General features: G+C 32.9%; 2 protein-coding genes across 4 annotated transcripts; both read right to left on the bottom strand.

Annotated features, from left to right (window-relative positions):
* Positions 1-1051: 1051 nt before the first annotated feature.
* On the bottom strand, positions 1052-7452 carry LOC118044016 (phosphoribosylaminoimidazole carboxylase, chloroplastic). 3 transcript variants are annotated; one of them, XM_035052159.2, is made up of 15 exons: positions 7166-7452; positions 6729-6944; positions 6535-6646; positions 6302-6364; positions 6052-6190; positions 4818-4947; positions 4499-4646; positions 4213-4386; positions 3377-3464; positions 3175-3291; positions 2663-2760; positions 2441-2558; positions 2257-2351; positions 1604-1710; positions 1052-1520 (listed from the first exon to the last, which is right to left on the bottom strand). In XM_035052159.2, exons 1-15 carry the CDS (start codon positions 7387-7389, stop codon positions 1427-1429), a joined length of 1923 nt encoding a protein of 640 aa, XP_034908050.1. In that variant the 5' UTR covers positions 7390-7452; the 3' UTR covers positions 1052-1426. The 3 variants fall into 3 exon arrangements, with proteins under 3 accessions (XP_034908050.1, XP_073259947.1, XP_073259948.1); XM_073403846.1 differs by lacking the exons at positions 6535-6646; positions 7166-7452 and having other exon boundaries at positions 6729-6866; XM_073403847.1 differs by lacking the exons at positions 4818-4947; positions 6052-6190; positions 6302-6364; ... (1 more) ...; positions 6729-6944; positions 7166-7452 and having other exon boundaries at positions 4213-4370; positions 4499-4638.
* A 3003-nt stretch (positions 7453-10455) lies between these two features.
* LOC118044017 (myosin-binding protein 1) lies at positions 10456-13780 on the bottom strand. Its single transcript, XM_035052160.1, has 2 exons — positions 12445-13780; positions 10456-12008 (listed from the first exon to the last, which is right to left on the bottom strand). The coding sequence occupies exons 1-2, from the start codon at positions 13778-13780 to the stop codon at positions 10456-10458; spliced, it is 2889 nt and encodes a 962-aa protein (XP_034908051.1).
* Positions 13781-22107: the final 8327 nt, after the last annotated feature.

Below are 22107 nucleotides of genomic sequence, written 5' to 3'. Positions count from 1 at the left end.
TTTTTAATTTTTTGAGAGATTACATGTGTAATTTGTTAGTAACCCCCTCTCATGAAATCTGCTTGAAATGTGAATGCAATTGGATTTTGATTTCGACCCTCTGCCATTGACGTGAAACATCTTACCACCACAGCAGACGGAGGAATTCGATAGGGTTTTGACGGTCATGGCAGGCATGGCATCTTTCTTGAGCCAGCCAAACTCCTTGACTCGTACCTTTACAGGAGAGTTATAATGTGCCCTTCGTTTAATATTATGGTTCAATCGTGTTTATTATGAAATAAATAAGTTTTAAAATATAAAAAAAGTTATTTTTAATGTATTTTCAAGTAAAAAATATTTTAAAAAATAAAAATAACCTTAACCATGCTCTAAAAAAAAAAAAGACTCCGTCTTTGGAACTTTAGCAGTATGCTGGCTGCTAATAATGTTCATTCCATTGTTTGAAAAGCTTCCCAATGCCATCACCTTGCTCCTTATTCTGCTTCTCTCATGCCTTAGTCATCAGTTTGCTGCGACTAATGTCTATTCCATAATTCGAAACCTGTCTAATGCCATCACCTTACACCTTTTTCCGATTCCCTTGGTCAGCGGTGAAGTACTGTGACGTGCAAGGATCAACATGCAAGCTCAATTAGGGCCGCAATGGCTCGCCTGAGTTTTGATTTGATGACTTCGACTTCTGACTTCAAACCAATTTACTTGTAGCGGTCTTCCAAGGTGGCATGGAAATTAATCCATCTACCAATACTCGTAATTGAACGGAGAACCTCTTGGATCTTGACAAAGTCAAGGTTTGACACTGTCACAGACAGGAAAGGCAACTGTTAAAGAGTTTTAACTGCCCAGTTACTGTTAACGTGTTAAACAGGGAATTTGGGATTTCCATTTACTTTCCTGGCAGGTTAGGGGGATCGCTCGAGAATACTGAGGAACATGTTTGCCATCACCTTGCTAAACATGCTTTACAGTGTAGGTTGTGAGACTTGTGAAGCCTCAATGGACAAACAGGAGAAGAAAGAAATGAACTGGTTCTCAGCACAAACAGAAAGAATTAACTTTAATTGACTATTGATCAGGGAAAAAACAGGTATCATACAATTATGGATACGAGGCCCCCCCCCCCCCTCTCTCTCTATCTATCTATCTAAAAACCATCTCCTTTTCAGCCTTCCAATATGCTACAAAATTATCAGAAAAGTAACCAGTTCTTCCACTGTGATCCCAAATGCATCACACCTAAATTCAATACGCCAGCAGCAGGTTTTTGGTATCTGCTACACTCTCGTGATCCTTTTGCGGATACAAAATTGTGGTGTAGGGATAAGTTGAAGGAATTTCAATGGTGGGCATGGAACTCTCAAGATTGTGGTCCATCACACAGAAGGGACAGAAAACAAAAATCACCAGACTAGTTTTCTGGTGCTCAAGGATTCAAATAAGATTCCCAACCATCAGTTTGTAGTTTTTCTGCCTTCTTCAAGACATCGTCCCTTGTGTCTTCCTGGTACTGGCTCATTCTGCAAATCAAAAAGGAAACGTTAGGGACACCTTCAATTGTTATACTGTCACACACACACACAAACAGAAAGAAAGAGAGAACCTTGCCAAAAGGTCAGCATCACCGACACCCAACATCCTTACAGCTAGCAAACCTGCATTTGTGGCATTGTTAATTGCCACAGTTGCAACAGGGACTCCCCTTGGCATCTGGATAATAATAGAGTAACAAAGGCTTTAATAACAGCGAAACTAGAAAGAAAAAATAATGAGCAAATTAAAAAACAATGAAACAAACATTAAATACTAGTAATAGATTGTATCTGGGGATAGTATTGCTAGACATCGACTTGCATCCTTATAACTTCCTGATTTAAATTGGAACTTGGGGTTATGTTCTATACTTATATAAACACGGTGTTAAAATCTGCTCTCATTCTTTTAACTGCATTATAGAGTAAATGAACCTAGGAAATATAAGTGATAATACCAAACCAAAGAATCTTGCATTTACAATTCCCACTAAAGTCACAAACAACTATAGCTTCCTTTCAAAGGGGAATAGAAACCCCGCCCTCCCCCTAAAAAAAAAAAAATGCATCTAAAGAAAAGGAAATGGACATGTCTACATTCCCATGCGCCCATTTTGGGAAATAAGCTAGTATTAGAGCTTAGAACGCTAGAATTGGAGGTCACTGGTACTTTTGACATTGGGTATCATGAGAAATTGATATTATCTATGATAAAATAGTGTACCTGTACAATTGATAAGAGCGAATCCATTCCATCCAAAGCAGAAGCACGCACAGGGACACCAATAACAGGCAAGGGGGTTAGTGAAGCTACCATACCTGTAAAGTTCAACCGACGCTTCATTATGGCCAGTGAGACAGTTGACAAACATAATATTTATAAAAAGCATAGCACATATGTAACTAGCCTGGCAAGTGAGCTGCGCCACCGGCACCGGCAATGATGATCTGGATGCCTCGGTCCTGAGCAGACAGGGCATAAGAGAACATCATTTCAGGAGTTCGATGTGCTGATACAATTCTCACCTGCAAGTTATATATTGTTAATCATGAATGTCTGGTATACATGGAACAAAAGAAAACAGTGCTCGCACATTCCAGAAAAAAAAAATGCAAATTTGAAAGTAAACCTCATGAGGCACACCAAACGTATTCAAAATCCTCGCAGCATCCTTCATAATAGGAAGATCTGAATCAGAGCCCATAATGATCCCAACACATGGCGTAACTACAGTTTAACAAACAGGAAACACAGTCAATCTAAACTGAAAGAACAGATATCTCATAAAGCATAACAGTAAGGTCTAATAGTAATTAATAACCAGAAAAATATATGCAACTGATCATAATTGTGCTTATATTCATGACGGTAGAGCCTCCATAATGAACAACAAGAAATATCCACCAACCCTAGTACCTATCTCCAAGAAATTAAGAATTAACATGAATCCAAAAATTGAACTTGATCGAACAATAGAAGGGGGGGCATTAATCTCCATTTTAACTTATGGACAGATACATACTTCTAATGCAACTTGCAGAAATTTGCTCTGAGAGAAGGTGAGGGAAACCATACAGCTAGAACATGTCATCTAGTCATACAGATTGAGTACAGTGATCAGGCCATGCTAGGAAAACCTACCTGCGGTCTGAGTCTCGGAACCTTCTTCCTTCAGCATTGATTTTAACTGTGCTTCTACTATGCCCACAGAAGAGCCAACAATAGTGATATGACCCATCTTTCGTTGCTTTCGCATTTCTGCACAATTATTATGATAACGAAGAAGAAGAGAGAAGGAGAAAGAATGAAAATGGGTAATTTATAGAATTTATGAAAAACAAACCTGGTTTATCGTACCAATGAACAGCAGCCCCTTGCACGTTCAATGCCCTTCCAATCAGCTGATGAGCTAACTGAAAACCAGGCTCACCCTAAAAGCATAAACATTGTCACTAGCCAATTAAATAACAACATAACATAGCAAAATTTTGATAACATTTTTGATGTAGATTTATGGAGGAGCTGCCTATTTTCCAACTAACAAAACGAAATGCCCACCCAAGCCCAAAGCACCCACCCATGCAATCAATGGAGAATCCTAAAACTCTGGAATTGAATCAGAGTTCCATGAGCACCAGAAGTGAACAAATATTTAGAAAAAAGGATTATAAACTCAGAAGCTCATGTCACAGGCCAACTTTGAATAACTTCTATTGCGAACTCACCATTAGCTAGGAACTTTGAATAGCCTCCTCTTCCAATTTTCAATATGTTAAAAATATTTGATGCCCCCCAGTTCAAGAAATTGGTTGCACGTAATATCGATAATCCCCACCCAAGATCCAAAGTTAATATTCAAATCATGTCCTAGCTTTTCCCTTTCCTCAGATTGCCCCTCAGATCTTACAAAATATTTGGCCAATGCTTTGTGTAAGTTGCATCGTGCAACCGTTTTTGAAATCACCAAATACATTATAGCAGTCCACACATCTTAACACACACGTAACCAAATTCTAACTGAGTGCATATGCTTAGTTGTGGGTGTGCATATGATAAAAGGATGTTCAAACATATGACCCGGAAACAAAAGTCTCCACCAATGTTCTTATTATAGTTTTTAAAGATTAAACAAATGGAATGTGAAAAGAAAAACTGGAAATGGAGAAGAAAACAATTCACCTCATCTTCACCCAGTAGATTGTACATGATAGCAGCTGGAGTCTTCATTGATGGATCACCAAGTGGAAGACCCAGAACAGCTCTCAAATGCTGTTCGAATTGTGAGGTGTAGCAGGACTCAATTGTGTGATGACCACTATTATGAGGTCTAGGAGCTACTTCATTCAGTAAAATCTGTTCAAAAGGGAAAACACCAACAAGTTAGTCAAAGACAGCAGGTTCCTGAGACCGAGAATAATGAAATGCATTGCAGAGAAAATATAACAGTCTGAATTACAAGCACAACCTGGCCATCCTTTGTCAAAAACAACTCCACTGCAAACACACCAGCACCTTCTAAAGAGCTAACAGCTTTATGTGCAACATCAATGGCAAGTTTTCTGATCTTCCATGGTACATGAGCAGGAGCCTTAACTATATGACAAATGTTTTCTCTGCAAGACTCAATGTCTTCAATCAGATGTAAGCAGATGCAACGATAAGAATTGATAAACATTATCACATCAAATTCATCTGACAAACTCAAATATTGTAGCTACCAAACGCACTGAAAACCAAAAAATAGCTACAAGAAAGAACATGGAAATGTCATATCTGTATCATACTTGTGGATAGTTTCAACAACAGGGTAACAGGAGATGGAATTGTCTCTTCCTCTACCCACAATGACAGCTAGCTCCTTTACAAAGGGAGTCCATTTCTCAACATATAAATCATGAGCAAATCCTCCAAGAGCTGGAAAATATCATAAATATTACATTACAAAAAGGAGTTGATCCACCACAACCTGTTTCTATATAGAAAATAAAAATAAGAGCCACAAACTCGGCATGAAATGCAGCAAGGATGAGGAAATTAAAGTAGATCATTAGATATAATTGAAATGGCAAGACTAGATATATGAGGTTCAAGGAAAAATTTAGCAAAAAACGCGCTTGATCATAAAATGATAAGAAGTCAACTGCCAACCACTTTTCAAAATCACCTAGACATTCAAAACAAAAGCGTATGACTATGAACATGACAAGAGGCAAGCAAGTATGACAAAGAAAGGTTGGAGAAATAATGGAGAGATGAAGCAGGTAGTCAGACAAGCTTAATTCCTACAGTATATTCAAGAAAACTCTCAAAAACTGTGAAAAGATGAGGATTAACAAGAGAGATTGTAAAGCATAATCATTCAAAAACATCAAGTCAAGCTATTGAAATCCTTTCCTGTCTGGGCAAAGAATGTAGCAGGTCTCAGCAGCTCTTTGCTAAAGTTGTTAAGGATATGAGGGAAACAACTTCCTCTTGTTGCCTTGGATTAACATATATGAAATTATGAGCTCTAGACACCATGAATATAGCATAATCTAAACCATGACACAATCACACAGATTCCCAATTGTCAAGAGGAGGTAATTTTTCCATTTGATAGGTCCAAACTAGACGAGTTGGCTTTCACATTCTTTCCAAGAATTTGATAATGTCATCAAATAATTTCCAACGCCCTGGGAGGGGCCAGTTTCATATTGTATGATTCTACACCCAAAACCCCAAAAACCCAGCTTAAAGGTCTATAACATTTTTTGGTTGGGTCTCCACAAGCCAAATAGCAATTAAGCTTTACCTGTGTCTAATCCAGACAAAAAGAACAAGAGATGAAAATAGAAACGTATGATATATCTTCTCTAGCCACAGCATTTGGATCCTTAACATTTAAAATGACAATTAAGAAATGGTGGATACTAAACTGCTGTTAATCAATAGCATATAGGAATACAAGTGTAGCATTTCTCAAGCCTAAATAGGATACCAATTTTTTTAGTAAGTGAACTCCAGTAAAGAACATCCTACCATTTACTGCAGAAGTAAGCTCCACTTCATTCTTAGCAACTGCATTCCCACGCCCATCATAAGCTAGCCTTCTGCTCTTGAGCATTAGAGGATAGCCAAATAAGTCACCTGCCCACTTGGCACCTTCTAGATCATCAATCTGTATCAGTCATACTTCAATACCAGTTAACTAGAGCATATGAAGCTAATAATAGGTAATGAAAACTGTAGGTAGCATCCTCCAGGGAAATACTTGTAAACAGCAACCAACCTGCATAAAATCAGGAAGGGGAATCCCTTGCCGAGAAAAATGAACCTTCTGGAGATATTTATCCTGTAAGATTGAAAACAAGGATCCACCAAGAAATTTCATCATGAAGCCAAAATCGTTTTTGGTTTTAAAGTCAAATCAAAATTCCTTAAAAAGTAAGTCTAAATGCCAAAGTAGCATATGGTTTGCAAAATAGCATAACCAGTTTACTCTGAAAATTAAAAGGGGCATACTTGGATAATTCTAATAGTAGAAGCTTTTGGTTGGCAATCAACTCCTTGCTGCTCAAGCTTCTCCATCATAGCAACATCAACATGTTCAATATCCACAGTCAACACTGCACATCTACAACACCACAATGACAAAATTAAATACAAAAGGACACAAAATCTCCAATACCCACAACTGAATTCCATAAATACCGAACCTTTTTGCGAATTCCTGAACCGTTGCACTATCATTAAAGCTTCCAACCATATGATCATATGCAATCGAACTCGCTGGACAATTCACAAGTGGGTCCAAAACCATGACTTTAATAGCCATTTCTGAAGCTGCTTGGCATAACATACGGCTCAATTGCCCACCTCCCAATACACCAACAATCACCTCGGACACTCCATGAACTGGCAAGTAATCTTTCCTATATTCACCACATTAAACAATCTAATCACTCAGCTCCAACAAGATGCCAACCAAGACAGTTATTTATTTTTATATTTATTTTCTATCAAAAACTCTATCAGGCACTATATAATAAAACCAAAAGGCAATGAAAACACAAACTTGAATAAGACATGCAAAAAATCCATCTGGGTACTGATAAAATGCAAAAAGAAAAAAATTTGGTATACGGGCAGGAACCTGAAAGAAGTATCGTTAGTGTCAGTTGATGCTTGACAAGCCAAGACTGGACTTTGGTATTGTCTGAGAGACTGTTTTAGCGAAGAGGAAGAAGAAGAGGAGTTGGTGTGCTTGTCCATGAAAAATAATTTTGTTGAAGAGGAAGAACAAGGCTTGAAACAAAAATCAGATTTTGAAAACACTACAAGTTTTGGCACTGAGGTTGTCTGTTGCAGAAGCATCATCCTTGTACCTGAGACGGGTTTTGTGTTAGGGGTTTTGTCTGTACTGTAACTAGTAACTAGCAAGGTAATGGAGTGTCAAACGTCAAGCTTCATAGGGTTTTTTTTTTTTTTCAAAATAGTTTTTATTTAAAAATATATAAAAATAATATATTCTTTTAAATTTATTTTTAATATTAACATATTAAAAAAATATAAAATTATTAAATAAAAGTAATTTAAAATAAAATAAAATAATTCAAATGTTTTTAAAAATAATTTTTAAATATAAAAAACAAACACTTTTCGTATAAAACTTATATTACAATAAGCTTGAAACACTCAATTTTTACAGGAATTGTATCCCTTTTAATATTTTGAAGAATCATAATGAGTTGCTAGATATTTTATTTAATTTTTAAATATAAATTAATTAATTATTAAATTGATAATAAATTAATTTTTTTAAATTTTTAATTCTATTTTATTTAAAATTGTGGTTTATATTTAAGTTAATTTATTAGAGAACCTAATTGATTATACACATAAGAACCATTTGTTATAAATTAAAATGACATGATTAATCAAGTATGATTTGATTGTAAATAAATTTTAAAAATTAAGGTTTATAATGTAATTTATATATAAAATTACAATTTTAGATTTAGAAAAAACAATTAGAAGTTGAATAAATTTCTAAGACTATCATAAAATAATATACGTGATATTATTTAATTAAAAAATTAATATTTTATTATTTATAGAGTTTTTAAGATTTTTTATAAATAAAATATTATGTCTTTTATTTCTTACAAAAGATGTGATGTGAAGGTGAAAAAGTACAAATACCTAAAATATAAAAGAAAAGAGCTAGTGTTCTAAATTATAACAATCTCTTTCTCTTAAAGGGTTTATAAAAATTATCATTTATGTTTTATGTAGATTACCGTTAAAAATCAGATACTTAAACAACTTGTAGTTTATAACAACTTAACTTTAAAGTGATTATACAAAGCTCAAAAGAAAATCTAATCTTCAAGTAATACTTACATAAATCTTAAATAACTTTAAATCTATTAAATAGATTCTTGAAAGATCTTAAATTTATGATTTTCTTTTGCATAAATGTATTTTGATAAACCCAACATTTGTTACCTTCCCTTAAAATATTTCTCCCCCGTTTTGTTAAGCACTCTTAGCGGACTGCAGGCCGGTCCAGGTGCCTTCCCTGAATGAATCAACATTCTTCAGCACACCGGAAATCTTTCAATCCTATGATCAACAGCATAGAATATATTGCCCTGCCCCTTTGTAATTTTGACTGTTGATCACACCTAATTCCATCTCTCCTCTCCCTATTATCGTCAAACACAGCTCTTACAGGAACAACAGCTAATTAATCGAGCATTACTGTTTGAAGATCAATTTGATTTCATACTCGTGGTTTTAGATATTTTTCTGCAGGTGGAGTTTAATTTGGAAGTTGGCAAAGATGCATTTATCTTGCAATTCTTGGAATTGGATCTTCAGGTTTTCCCACTTACATTTTCAGCATGCAATTTGTAATTACCCTACTAATTAATCTAATTAAACGCACAAACCTGCCATCATCTCAGCTGTAACTTGAACAATAACTAGATTGTATGCACACATGCGAACTAAACTACTTGCCCTCCAAACAATCTTCCTTATTATATATAGATACAGTTCCCTTCACATCGATCTTACTACTTCTTCAGCAAAAACAGACGAGGGTAGTGTGTCGTAGCAGAAGAACACTGCTTGATCTCCTAAACTCCCCAGCTCAGTCCATTTATGCTCTTCTTCATTCAGCTTGTATAGTTATGGTGCTGAAGATCTTTTATAGTGTGCCATAGCAGAAGAATCTGCGTTGTTATTAGCATTCGGAGAACTTTGATTGTCATTAAGACTCTTGAAAAAAGAAATTTGTTCAAAACTCATGGAGAGATGGATGCACTCGTGGGTTCTTTCCTGCCTTGTGAAACTACAAACTCGGGAAGTTTGAGAAAATCATATGGTGCTTTGCAGGAAACCTGTCAAAGTAAGACCGCCATGATCGACTTGCAGGTATCACGGAATCGGAACAAATCAATGCAGGTTTCTAGACATGCATGCATGCTATATCTACCAAAAGTTGTTTTGGGAGATCAGTCCAGGGGATCTAACTAGCTCTTCCCTAGTTTCTGCCACGAATATTTGAAAACACCCTAGCTTGACATCATAACCAAAGTAAATTAGAAAACCCTACAAGTTTGCTCTGTTTCTCTTTCTGTACTCCGCATAATTTAGGGTTTGTTTTTAATATTTATTAGTTTGATATATTTGTTGGACTCATATTATCTTACAGACTCACGTTATCTTGAATTTGGTTAATTATCAAGTTTAATTTTTTAGGTTTGAGACATGTTTTTCAAACTTATATTATTTTAGATTTACTTGACCATCAAACCTAAATATTTTGGGTTTAATATATTTATCAAACTCATTTTATTTAAGAAAATTTTTATAAATAAAAATCTTAACAAATAAAATATCTCATCAACATGACTGTTGCTTTCAAATTTACAAATACATAATATTGGCTTATTGATTTTTCACTTTTGTAATATTTGAATGGTCAAGTTTAATATGCAAACACAAAAATAAACTATTGTACCACAATGCACATTCACACTCGAAACCTGAAAAATAAAGAAGAAAACCCCCTCCAAACGCAGGTCTGAAGGGGGGCAAGGGAATTGGTATTAACATCACTGAATTTGTGATGACTGCAAGCCAAGGAATTATGAGAGATGACACTATTTGATATTCAATCCTATGGTTTCTGTCCAGAGAGAGAACAAACAAGCTTGCGATACTGTACACTTGATTGCGATCTTCTTTGCCAGGTTTGGCAAATTTTCTGTACTTTCCTGCGCATCAATGTCTTTTTGCATAACGAAGCACCTGATAAATTAAAGCACGAAAGCTTGAATGAACTGCATAATCAAAAGAACCTTGAGAAATTCTGAATCAAATGTAAGAATGCATTGGAGTACTCACATTTGTCATGGTTCTTACACAACAGCCTTAAGCAGTGATGTGCCCCTGCTCCCTTTTCGGTATCCCGATCTTTCGTATTTCTTTCAGGTGAGAAGCTATCTCCTTAATAAAATGAAGCCCTTCCTCATCGTATCTGATTGAGTTAACGATGTGCTCAAGGAAATTCCGGTCTGCCTCGAGAGCTTCCAACCTCTCACTTATATCAGAAACTTCATTTACGAGAGAGTCTAGATCAATTTCTCGAGGGGGCATAGGAGAGCTTTCCCCACTATAAAAAACCTCATTGTTCTCGTTACCATTGAAGAATTTCTCAAGTGCAGAAACATGTCCTTGAACAGGCTCGCTTCTTCTATCAGTCATCGATAATTCATTCTTTTCTGCCTCAATGTTCTGTTCGACACCCACTTTGCTATTCGGCTCCCTCAAGTCATTTCCTTTTTCTCCTTCAAGATGTTCACCGTTGATCAAGTCTAAGCTTAGCCCATTGTTAGATAACAGGTAAAGCTTCCTTTTCAACCTCTTCAAACTTTGTGTAATATATGACCTTTCATCTTCAAACTCTAACAAAGAACTATTCACAGTAACGATGTTCTTATCCCCAAGTGACATGTTCGTTGCCTCAACTTTATGGCAGACATTAGGTTTTTCTGAAACCGAGTTTCTATTGGTGGTTGTGCTATCTTCTATCCAGCCAGCTTCTGAGTGATCCGCACTTGAACCTGTTTCCTTTCTATCAGAAATCGGTATTTGAAAGATTGATTCATCGGGGAACTTACTGCTATAAAACTCAAGCTCCTCTTCTAGATCTTGGACCTCTTTCTCCTTCTCTGTGAGAAGGTCATTCTTTTTTTGCAGGGCCTCCGTATCATACTCAGATTGCTCCTCCATCATTCTTAGGTACTGCAGAGCTTCCATGTGGAGTGTTGCCTTCTCCTCCTGTAGTCTAGTAATCATGGCCATAGCTTGATTTGCAGAAATTGTGGATGCATTCCTTTCTGCCTCCAATTCCTTGTACAATGCACTCAGCAGTTTTTTATCATGCTCAACCTGCCTTTTTAACCGATCAACGGCACTTTCACCTTCAATTTCACTGACAATACTTCCATCCAAAGATAGACAAGATTCGTTTCTTTCAAGAGTGATTCGCTTTTGAAGGATATGCATTCCTAAGACACTAGAAGCATCAGAAATCCTTAATTCATCACTGTTTGATGATAATTTAGGACTAACAGGGACTCTAGGACTGATAGGAACTCTAGGACTCATAGCATTCATTGACTGGTCTCTAGAAGTGGAGAGCTGTGAAAGTAAAACCTTCAACTCTTCGCTAAATCTTGAAGAATCCTTCCCAGCCCTTTGTTCAGAAAGAACACCAGACAACTGTCTTCCCCTATTGCCAACAGCTAGCTTATAAGCATCACTGAGATCCAACAAGTTTGCAAATTGCTGACCATTTTCACCCGAAATAGGGTTTATTTCTGAAGCTGTGTCAGTTCTTCTAGCTGGCTGACTTTCTGCCTTGCAGAGATCCTCACAATCCATCACATATGCCTGCCAATCTTCCACTTCTCTGGCTATACCTGTGGAATATAACAATTAAGTGTGAGAAGGTACCAAAATATGAATTAGCATCATTCACAATAATTTGGGCTTGCTTTGTAGCCCGTACAGAATAAAATTATTCAATCTCAAATTCCATCACCCTATAAGGAGTTTGCTTCAAGTTCAAGTTCTCCCTGGCGTGTATCGCATAATTCTTAAACATGTTAAGCATTTGAATGTGTAAATGATATTTCTCGGATATCCTTAATATGTATTGGGTGCAACTCAAACGTTATTTTATTACTTGAGAAAAAGAACTGCTATATACTAAGGCATGTGTGTCATATTTGTATTCTATACAATTATATACCAGAAAGGAGCTTTTTTTTTTCTTTTCCGTTTTTATTATCCCAGTGCATCCTTTGTTTATAAAAGAAGCACCAACACAATTTTGTAGAAGGAGTTTGAACTTACATCTCTCTTTTAATCCTTGAACAGGAGTTTCTGCTCCATTTGATGATGGAAGGAAATCAGCAAGAGAAATAAGCTTTCTCTCATCTGAAATTTTGACAGGATTCTCTCTCCATTTTGATGATGGATGAACAATGTTCACCGAAATAACCTTGCTTTCTTTCGATGCTTCCAATGGAGTTTCTTTGGCATATGATGATCGAGGAACTTCGTCTAGAGAAATATGCTTTCTTCCTTTTGACGCTTTTCGTGGGCTGTCTCTGGAAATTGATGATGGAGGAAGTTTATCATGGGAAATGAACTCAGGAAGTGCAAAGGAATTAGCCTTCCAATCAGCTTGTTGCCATTTAAGCTCTTCCAAATCATGCCCAATAGGAAATGCAGATGCTGTTGCTGTTGCTGTTGCTGTTGCTGTTGCTGTAACGTTGTGGGACTGGATAACATCTGATAGCACCTTCGAGGTCAAAATTGATGGCTCAGGTGCAGAGACCGGATCAATCAGCTTCTCTGAGGCAGAATCATCGACTAATATGATAGTGCGAGGCTCTGGCTGCACGTATCCAACTGAAATATCTTTGCGAGTTGCAGCATTTGCACCACCATCATCAGAAAAAAACATGACTTCTGATTCAGTATCAGAAATGAACTTGAGTTCAGTGTAACCTACATGAGATAAAGGATCAAACCCACTAGTTTTTCGACGGGTGCTTCTGATGGATGTAGATCTTTTACTTTTCTTTATGTTACTGCAATCATTTTTAATGGTACCTGGCAAAGGGACATCAAGATTAGCAGCCCCGGAACCACCTGATGCAGCCCGCATCAAGTTTTGGAAATATCCTCTCGGAATCCATGGTTCATTGCAACAAGAACATGGTCTCGCAACTGAACTATGATCATCAACCAGTGGGTCCTGATCTAAACCAAAGCTAGAATCCTCCCCCAGCTTCCCAACCAACAATCTATATGTTTCAGCATTGGACTTATTGGTGGTGGCAAATGAGAAAAGGCAATTTTCACACATTCCATGGACATCGACGAGATTGTTGTGAGCGTGACAGAAAACCAGGGATGAGACCTCCAACTTATGATTGCCACAGATCAAATCCCAATAATATCTCAACTTTCTAGAGCCCAGAATATGATCCAGTCTTGAGCATAGCAAACATGGGGTTTGCAATTCCCATTGACATGCAAATCTTGTAATTAAATACGAGAAAATAGCATTGGTGAAGAGCATACACATTAGCAACCATTCCAAAACAGCAGATGCCAAAGCAGTGCTGATACTCCAGGACTTTCTCTTTGATTGAATAGATGAAACCCCACTGGCAGCCATGCTCCAGCAGGATTAAAAAATTTCAGAATGGGATATTGACTAATCGAAGGAACAGAAACTCCAACCCTCCTGAAATGTTCAACAATCCGAAGCAAGATTCAACACCGTAATAAACCTGAAGAATATTGGAGACCTGAAACTAATAAAGTAAAAAGAATGTCGGAGACATGTTTCCACATCAGAAGCTAGCAGACCAGATTCTATTTCATGATAAAAACTTATAATCTCATGATTCCGAATCCAAATCTATAACTTCTTTTCTTTCTTTTGATAATTTGGGAGAAAGTTCCAAATCGATAAAAGCAAATATAAATGTGCAGCCAAAGCTTGACAAGAAAAGACAGAACTCAAAGGAAAACACAATACACATGCACCAGGATACGAAAAAACATGGAAAAAACCCCGGCGACTTGATAAGCCAGAGCTAACAGGTCAACATTTGAATAAAGGAAAACCTCCCCTTTTTCACAGTATCAACAACCACAAAACCCCATTTAGAACCCAAATTAGGAGCTTACTATTAAAAAAATGCATTTTAGCCAAAATTAGAAAATGAAAATGGAAGTACCAACAGATAGCCAAAGCTTAGAAGCAAAAAAAATATATATGTATTTAAAAAAAAAACAATTACGAAACTGAATTGAATTAGAGGATGATTTTCAGAAATCAAAACCTTTTAAAATTATTAAAGAATAATATAAATTATATCTTGGAATCTTACTTAACAATTTAAATATTTAGTTTGAAATAATTCTCACATGATATTAAAAATTTAATAGTCAAACGGTCACGAGTTTAAATTTTATCATCCCTATTTATTTGATAAAAATTAAGTACAAGATAGTGTAGGCTTATACAAATTTCAAACTCAAAAGATTTTTAATTAAAAAAATATAATTGAAAATAATAAAAATTATATCTTAAAATATTATCTAATAAAAATAATTAGATTAAGATGTTTGACAAAAATTAACAACCATAGCATAATTAAGAAAACACAAAACAAAACCCTTGTGATGAATTCAAAACCAATACTATTAACAAAGAAAAACATAACAGTAAATTCTTGATCAAAACCAGAAGAAGAAGAAGAAATATCTAAATAAAAAAGTCAAAGTTGAACAGACTGACCTGTGCAGGTAAAGAATCCAAGAAACCACCAAGAATTCAGAGCCAGAGAGTCAAGTCAAAGTGATCTTCACGTCCAAGACAAGAAACAAATCCCATGTAGCTGTTATCTCAGTAATTTTTTTATATAAAAAAAAAAAAAAAAAAAACAGACAGGAATGTAGAGAGAGAGAGAGAGAGAGATTCAAACAGGAAAAAACAAAAACAAGACAAGTGCTTGTTTTTTTATTCTCCAAGTATTTGATTATAAATACAACAGTGCACGTTGTTTTCAGACATTGACAATATTAAAATGTCGAAAGAGAAGGCAACAGAGAAATTCAAGCAGACCAAAAGCTAAAAGTCGGCTTTGTTGATGAGAGACAAGAGACCGAAAGTCTTGCCCTTTGAAAAAAAGACCTGAAAAGACTACTTAAAAGATTTGAAAGAGACCACTTTTTTTTTTTGGTTTATCAAATACTACTAAAATAGAACAGCAAAGATTCCCGCGAAAATTAACTGTCAAAACTGTTTTATTTAGATTTTTAGTGCTAGACATTACTAAAACATTTACTGGTTCTCGTGATGTCACGTACGTGATCCTCCAATTCATTTGATATGCGTAGAGTAAAAGAAAAGTAAAAAAAAAAAAAAAAAAAAGCTCCAAAGTCTCCGGAGAAGCATGTAAAAAGGTGTGCAAAGTCTAAACATGGTTTGGCAACTTCCCTCTGTATCCATAGAACAAGAATTTACATAAATGAACTTTGGGAAGCAAATCAACTCGTTAAGTTTTAGATTTATTTTTTATAAGTTTAATTTTTTTTTATAATTATTAAAAATTTATATAATTAATAACTTTAAAGCTTACAGAATTAATTGATTAATAAAAAAAATTACATAAATCGAGGAGGAGGAATAATTTCCTCAATTCAACTCTCGTCTCTCTCATTTAGCTTGCAGCTACAAGCTACTGCCAAGGAAACTCTCTCTGCCTTCATTCTCCACTCAGTTGTCTCTGCTTTGCTCTTACAAATGGTTTCTATTTAGAGTTGAAGATGGGGGAACACACATTCCATTTCCAGCCATGATTTTTTCCAATGAATTATCACCACAAATCCTCCATTAATCTGCAGTCATGATTGTAGCCTTTGTTGTTAACTCCTTTCCTTGAGTCTTTTCTCCATCTCATCAAAGCTAGGATTCTTCACACTCAATATTAGCATCTAAATGAATTTATGCTTCTAAATACATGAAGTTAGTATAGTTAAAATTGCTCAAAACAAAAATTAATTTTGATTAACGCATAAACTAACATCTACTATACTTATTATTGTTGAATAAAAAAACTAGCCGAATAAATAAAATCTGAAATACTAAATATTTATTTAGTATTTCAAAAGGGACTTATCACTAACTTATTAGATAGAATATCTATATTCGACTAGTCATACTCATTTATGTATTATCTACATTTGATTAGTTATATTTATCTACATGTTTTAATTTTTAATCTCGAAATAAGTGTAAAACAAATCCTGTGGTTAACCTAAATTATATCCAATTTTTTCTAAAAATAAATAAAAATTAGAAGGTTTAAAATTCACAATAGCTCAAAACACTTATTGTTCAATGATATCGTTTTTATAATTTTGATTTCAGTCAATCTTACCCTATGATTTCCATAAAAAGAGATTGAATCCCTTCTATTTTGAATTTAAGATGATGTTATTAATCCCCTTCTCCCATTTCATTCCAAATTTTTGTTAAAGCAAAAAACTTTAACTACAATAATAATGATCTATGTCATTGGTTGGTTAAAAAGTTTGACGTGATCTATGTCATTGGGTTTTTCAAATTATTTAATTATTGTAATCTTTGAATGTTTTTTTTTTTCATATTGATGGAGTCTTTATGCTTTTTGTTTTGTTTTGCTATTGTCACGCCTTAGTTTGTGAGTTGATGTAACATTTTACCTTCCTAAAAAATGACACATGTCATTTATAAGTTTTAATCAAAACAACTTAAAAGTACAAGAAGCAATTTATTTTTCATTTTTCTTTCACACATTATTAATCTCTTCCTGAATGAGCAAAAAAGTGTCATATATGGTACTCCATTATAGTAAAATTATAAAGAATTTTTTTCAATTAATAGTCTGCAAGAGTCTGGGTAATGGACTGGTTGTACAAGAAAAAGACACATCACCTTCAGTGCACCCTATTTAAAGTAAGTTGCATTGTTGTTTGATTATTATTCAAAGTCGTGTTTCTATCTGTCGGTCTTGTTTAAGATACAAGGTAAATCTCCTTTCAAGAGAAAGTCTATACTTGATTGGGTTATCTTAACCATTCTAAGATCCAAACTTATTTATTTCTTGAATATAATTAAGACCTAGCATTCTAAATGACAAACTAATTATAATGAGATTTTTATATTTTGACCAAACCCGAATGGATAATCATAAATCAGTTATGAAATTTATTTTTGCTTGATTTAAAACATGATAAAAAGGTAGTTTAATCTTTTTATATATAAAAAAATATACATGAAAAAACTTTAAGACTTGATTATATGCATGAAAACCAAAAATAATTTTTGAAATGAAAGTTTATTTTTGAATTTTTGGATTTTTTTTTAAGTTTCAAAGGAAACCGAGTACTATTAATATCATATCCATAAGTTATAATGTAAGTCTACAGCTCGATATTATGTAAATTATTGGAAAAATATGTGAAGGATCCACAAATATTTTTAAAAATACCTTTTTGAAAAAAATTAAAAATTTTGTAATATTATTATATATATTATTTATTTATTATAAGTGAGCTAGACTTGGCCCAGCCATCTGGGCTGACCCAGTCAGATCGGGTTAGGGAAATGACAACCCAATAGACCCCCCTCTCTCTCTTAAAAAATAAACATTGGGTTGGTTGAAACAGGTTCAGCCCGCCTGGGTTGAGCCGACTAATGGTTCAACAACCTTTCTTCTTCTTCTTTTTTGGGCTAGACCCAGCCTAACCATTTAAGCTAGGCTGAAACGGGCACAACCCCAGGCCCACATGGTCACTGACCCAACCCAATGACCATGTTAATTATTTTGCATTTTACGTACATAATGGGTTCTTATTATGTATGCAAATGGCTGCAATTTTTGCAACCAAGGGGGAAGAATAAGTTTACCTGCGTGAGGAATGGCTATATGGTGGTGCTGGGAAGATCGACGTGTGGCTGATAGTGGCAACAATGGCAAAGACATAGCAAATGAAGAGAGAAAAGGTTGGTTGGTGAAAAACCAAGGGGAAAGGCTAGCTTATTATTTTTTTATATATATCAATTTTGGACTCGAATTTCTTCTCCTCGAATGCCTAAACGCAAGAACCCACCCCTATTTATAAGAGGTGAAAGAGAGACATTTTATCTTTATCAGACCATCATAGTGGTGTATGATTTATCCAGTTTGGTTGAGAGATGAAGTATTAAATGTTCTGAAACAGTAGCCACCAAAGTAGTTTTCCGGGTAAAAAGAAGAAGATGATGAATAGTAACCAGACAACTTGTCGTCTGGTTTTTTTTTAATGGTCAAAACTGACTCTGTTTTGGCTTTAGGGGGTTTTAATTTAAGGATTTGGTTAAAGTTCAATTTAGTCTTTCAGTTTTTAATTGCTTTCAATTGTATCCCTAATTGACCTCGAACTTCTAATTTTATGCAATTTTACACCTATCGAATTTCAACATGAGCCCTGAATTTCAGTGCTTTTTTTTTATATTTTGGTCCTTGATCTTGGATTTATGCAAATTGACCATTAAACTTCAAATTTTCTTCAATTTTACCATTGTCTTTAACCAAATTGAGTTCCTAGCATTCAACGACTTTTCCATAAAAATTATTGGATATTAACTTCTTTAATTTAACCTCTAATTAATCGTAAACTTTGATTATTTTTTTTATAATTTTACCCTTGATTTCAAGCAATTGATTTTGTAAAAATTAAATTTGATCCTCTAAAATTTTAAGTTTCTCAATTAAGCACATATTAGACCCCCAAACTTAATTTTTCACCAATTAAGTCCATAATAAAATTAATTTGACTCATTAAAAGTATAATTAAGTTCTTGTACCTAATTAAATATTTTAATTGGATCCAAATTAATTTTTAAACATAATTAAACTTTTAATTTAGCCCATGATTAAATCAAATTGACCTGCTAAAAAACAATCTAATTATGTTTCTGGATTTAATTTTTATTCAGATCCATTCAAAAATCATTTGATTTGACCTTAAATATTTATTGTCTCTTTAATCTTGGATACAATATGATATAATTAGGCTTCAAATTTTATCCAAAACTTCAACTTGATATTTCTGTATATTTACAGAACCTCTCCAAGCTAACTTTTGCCAAATTATCAATTTTCATAGAGAATAATCATTTTTATTTTTTTTTGCATTTTTGCTCATGTTTTGCCCCTTTGCTGTCGGGCTTGAGTTTAAACCCATATTTTCTCTTCTTGAACTTGGTTTGCAGCCCTTTTATCTACTTCATTAGGCTCAGCCGTAAGCCCATATTCTCTCTTTCTCACTATGCTCGATGCCTGATGATTTATTAGAGAAAGGGATTTTATAATCATAGTTTAAATAGTTTTTTGAGTAAATTATAGGTTATTCTATTTTATTCTTTCTTTAATTCTTGAAATTACAATATTGTAATATATTAGAGGAAACTGATATGATTTGAAGTATTTTCAAATTTTAATTTAGTTATTCAAGCACACGATTCTATTGACAAAAAAATAATAGTTTCAATCAATCTCAGTTTTGATCAATCTCTTTGTATGTAAAAAGATATTTTTTTAATTTTGAGAGATATAATTTAATTGATCTGATTCTAAATTTGCTTTTTAAAGATTACTGATTCGAGTTTCACAAACCTTAGAATTATTGGAAGTTCAATGGTTGTTAACTTCAGGACATGTAAAATTAGTCGAGACACACACAAGTTAACTCGAATACCCACATTAATTTTTTTAAAAAATTCTTCAATCATTCCAGAACACTCAAGTCTTAACATAAAATATTAATTCTATAAATAGAAAAAAATCATTAAAATACTATAAGAAAAATTATATCTTCCACTTAAAACTCTTAGTAATTTTCTGTTATCCTTTCTCGGGATATTTCCTAATTAACTAATATACGCATCCATTTCTAGGTTCAAAGAAATATGAAAATTGATAAAAAAAACCCGATACTAATTCATGAAAAAAGTTATATACAACCGATCGAATTGAAGACACTTTCCAAGCCAGGGTTTATTTTCTGCTTGGTTGTTAACATTCTAGTTTTCCTGGCACATGTTTCATATCTGTATTATTAAATTATTCTGTTGTATTTTTCTCTAATCTAATAGGATGTTTTGAATTATGTATAAATGAATAAATTTGAAAATTTATTAAATTAAAATGTTTGATTTTTAAAATTTAAATTTATTTTGTATAAAGTTTGATAATTATAATAAAGTTAGTATGTTTGGTTCTCAAAACATACATAATATATTTTTTACTAATTTATTTATAAGCATAGTTATAAATTGAAATAATAGTTTGATATTATGATTAAAATAAATATAAACAAATATAAAATAAATAGTTTAAATATTTTTTTTAAAATTTTCATCTTGATCATCACATATATTTAGAGTGTGTTTAGAAGTGCGGTCGAACCGCGCTTCTGAATTTTTTAAAAAATTTATTTTTTATATATATTTAGATTATTTTAATATACTGATATTAAAAATAATTTTTTAAAAATAAAATATTATTTAATATATTATCGAGTGAAAAATATATTTAAAAATAATTTTTATCACAGTTTTAACAAACCTTAAATAATATTTATAGTTGAAAACTTAGTTTGAAAAAATAAATCAATAAATTAATGAAAATTATAATTACAATTACATTTACAACTACAACTACAATTATGTACAACTATATTATTATTGTTATTATTATTATGTTATTAAAATAAAATCTATTAATGTTGCTAGATAAAGTGCATCATGTAAGAAATAATTCTTTTCAACACCCATACGTACGTAATTTCAGTAAGTATAAAATCTAGCAATGTTAGCATTAAATTATATGTGGATCTTTTTAGTTTAAGGAGTACTTTTTATTTATAAATGACATAAATAGAAATTAATAATATAATCATGAATAAAAATTCTATGACTCCTTTTCGTTTATTGATTTTTTAAAAATTATTAGTTTAGACGATTGTCAAAAAGAATGGTACAAATTTTATGAGTTTTTCCCCCTAAAGGATTCAAAAGTAAATTAAGACAATGACAAGATATCCTCCGTTTTTTTTTTAAAAAAAGACTATAACTTAATAATTTCATGAGTTTTGATATAATTGTATTATTTCTAAATTTTAATATTATTAACTTGTTCTTAAGCATTGTAATATTTTTATAGGAAAAAAAATTGAGAAAATGAGATTAATTTATTTTCAGAAATTAATAATTTATTTTTCTTAATTAAAAAGGAAGTTGATGATTTATATTTTAATTTTGATGTATGTTGCAATGTTAGGATTATATTAAGAGTGTTATAATAATAAAAAAAAATGTTTAAGGAATTTGTTCTTTTACTTGTGTATTATGGAAAAGTTTTTTTGTTTTCTATTTAGCATTGTATTTTTATTTATATTTGGGTGTATTTTAAAAATATTTCTAACATGAAAAAAAAATATTAAATTGATATATTTTTAGTTATTTATTATGATTTTAATATGCTGATGTTAAACATAAAAAAAATTAAAAAAATATTTTAATATATTTTTAAATAAAAAAATATTTTTGAAAAGTATCATGATCATAATATTAAACACACATGTTTAACATTGCAACCAAAATATTATTTGTCAAAAATTTGATTTTTTTATTTAAAATTACATTTTTAATATTTTTGAATCGTTTTAATGTGTTTAAATAAAAATAAATTTAAAATATATAAAAAAATATTATTTTACGCATCAATCTATGTTTTTTTTTTACGCTATTATCAAGGCACAAAGCTTGGGAGTTCTAAAACAAAAACAAAAGAGAGTACAAAACCAAATTAAAGATGGTTAGTTAGTTGACTGTCTTACTTTCTCATACAAAGCAAAACAAAATGGATACAATGCCCCTTGAAGCCGCAATTATAAAATTCCCAA

Source organism: Populus alba, chromosome 13 (assembly GCF_005239225.2).
Source record: "Populus alba chromosome 13, ASM523922v2, whole genome shotgun sequence".
NCBI lineage: Eukaryota > Viridiplantae > Streptophyta > Magnoliopsida > Malpighiales > Salicaceae > Populus > Populus alba.
This window is presented reverse-complemented; position numbering and strand designations above follow the sequence as displayed.

Coding starts and splice junctions, on each gene's coding strand:
- LOC118044016 (XM_035052159.2), bottom strand. CDS start 7,389: ATGATGCTTCTGCAACAGACAACCTCAGTGCCAAAACTTGTAGTGTTT. Junction 4,647..4,817: donor GTTGTTGAAACTATCCACAA/GTATGATACAGA, acceptor TGAGTCTTGCAG/AGAAAACATTTGTCATATAG. Junction 3,465..4,212: donor ATCTACTGGGTGAAGATGAG/GTGAATTGTTTT, acceptor TTATGCTTTTAG/GGTGAGCCTGGTTTTCAGTT.
- LOC118044017 (XM_035052160.1), bottom strand. CDS start 13,780: ATGGCTGCCAGTGGGGTTTCATCTATTCAATCAAAGAGAAAGTCCTGG. Junction 12,009..12,444: donor TCAAGGATTAAAAGAGAGAT/GTAAGTTCAAAC, acceptor TATATTCCACAG/GTATAGCCAGAGAAGTGGAA.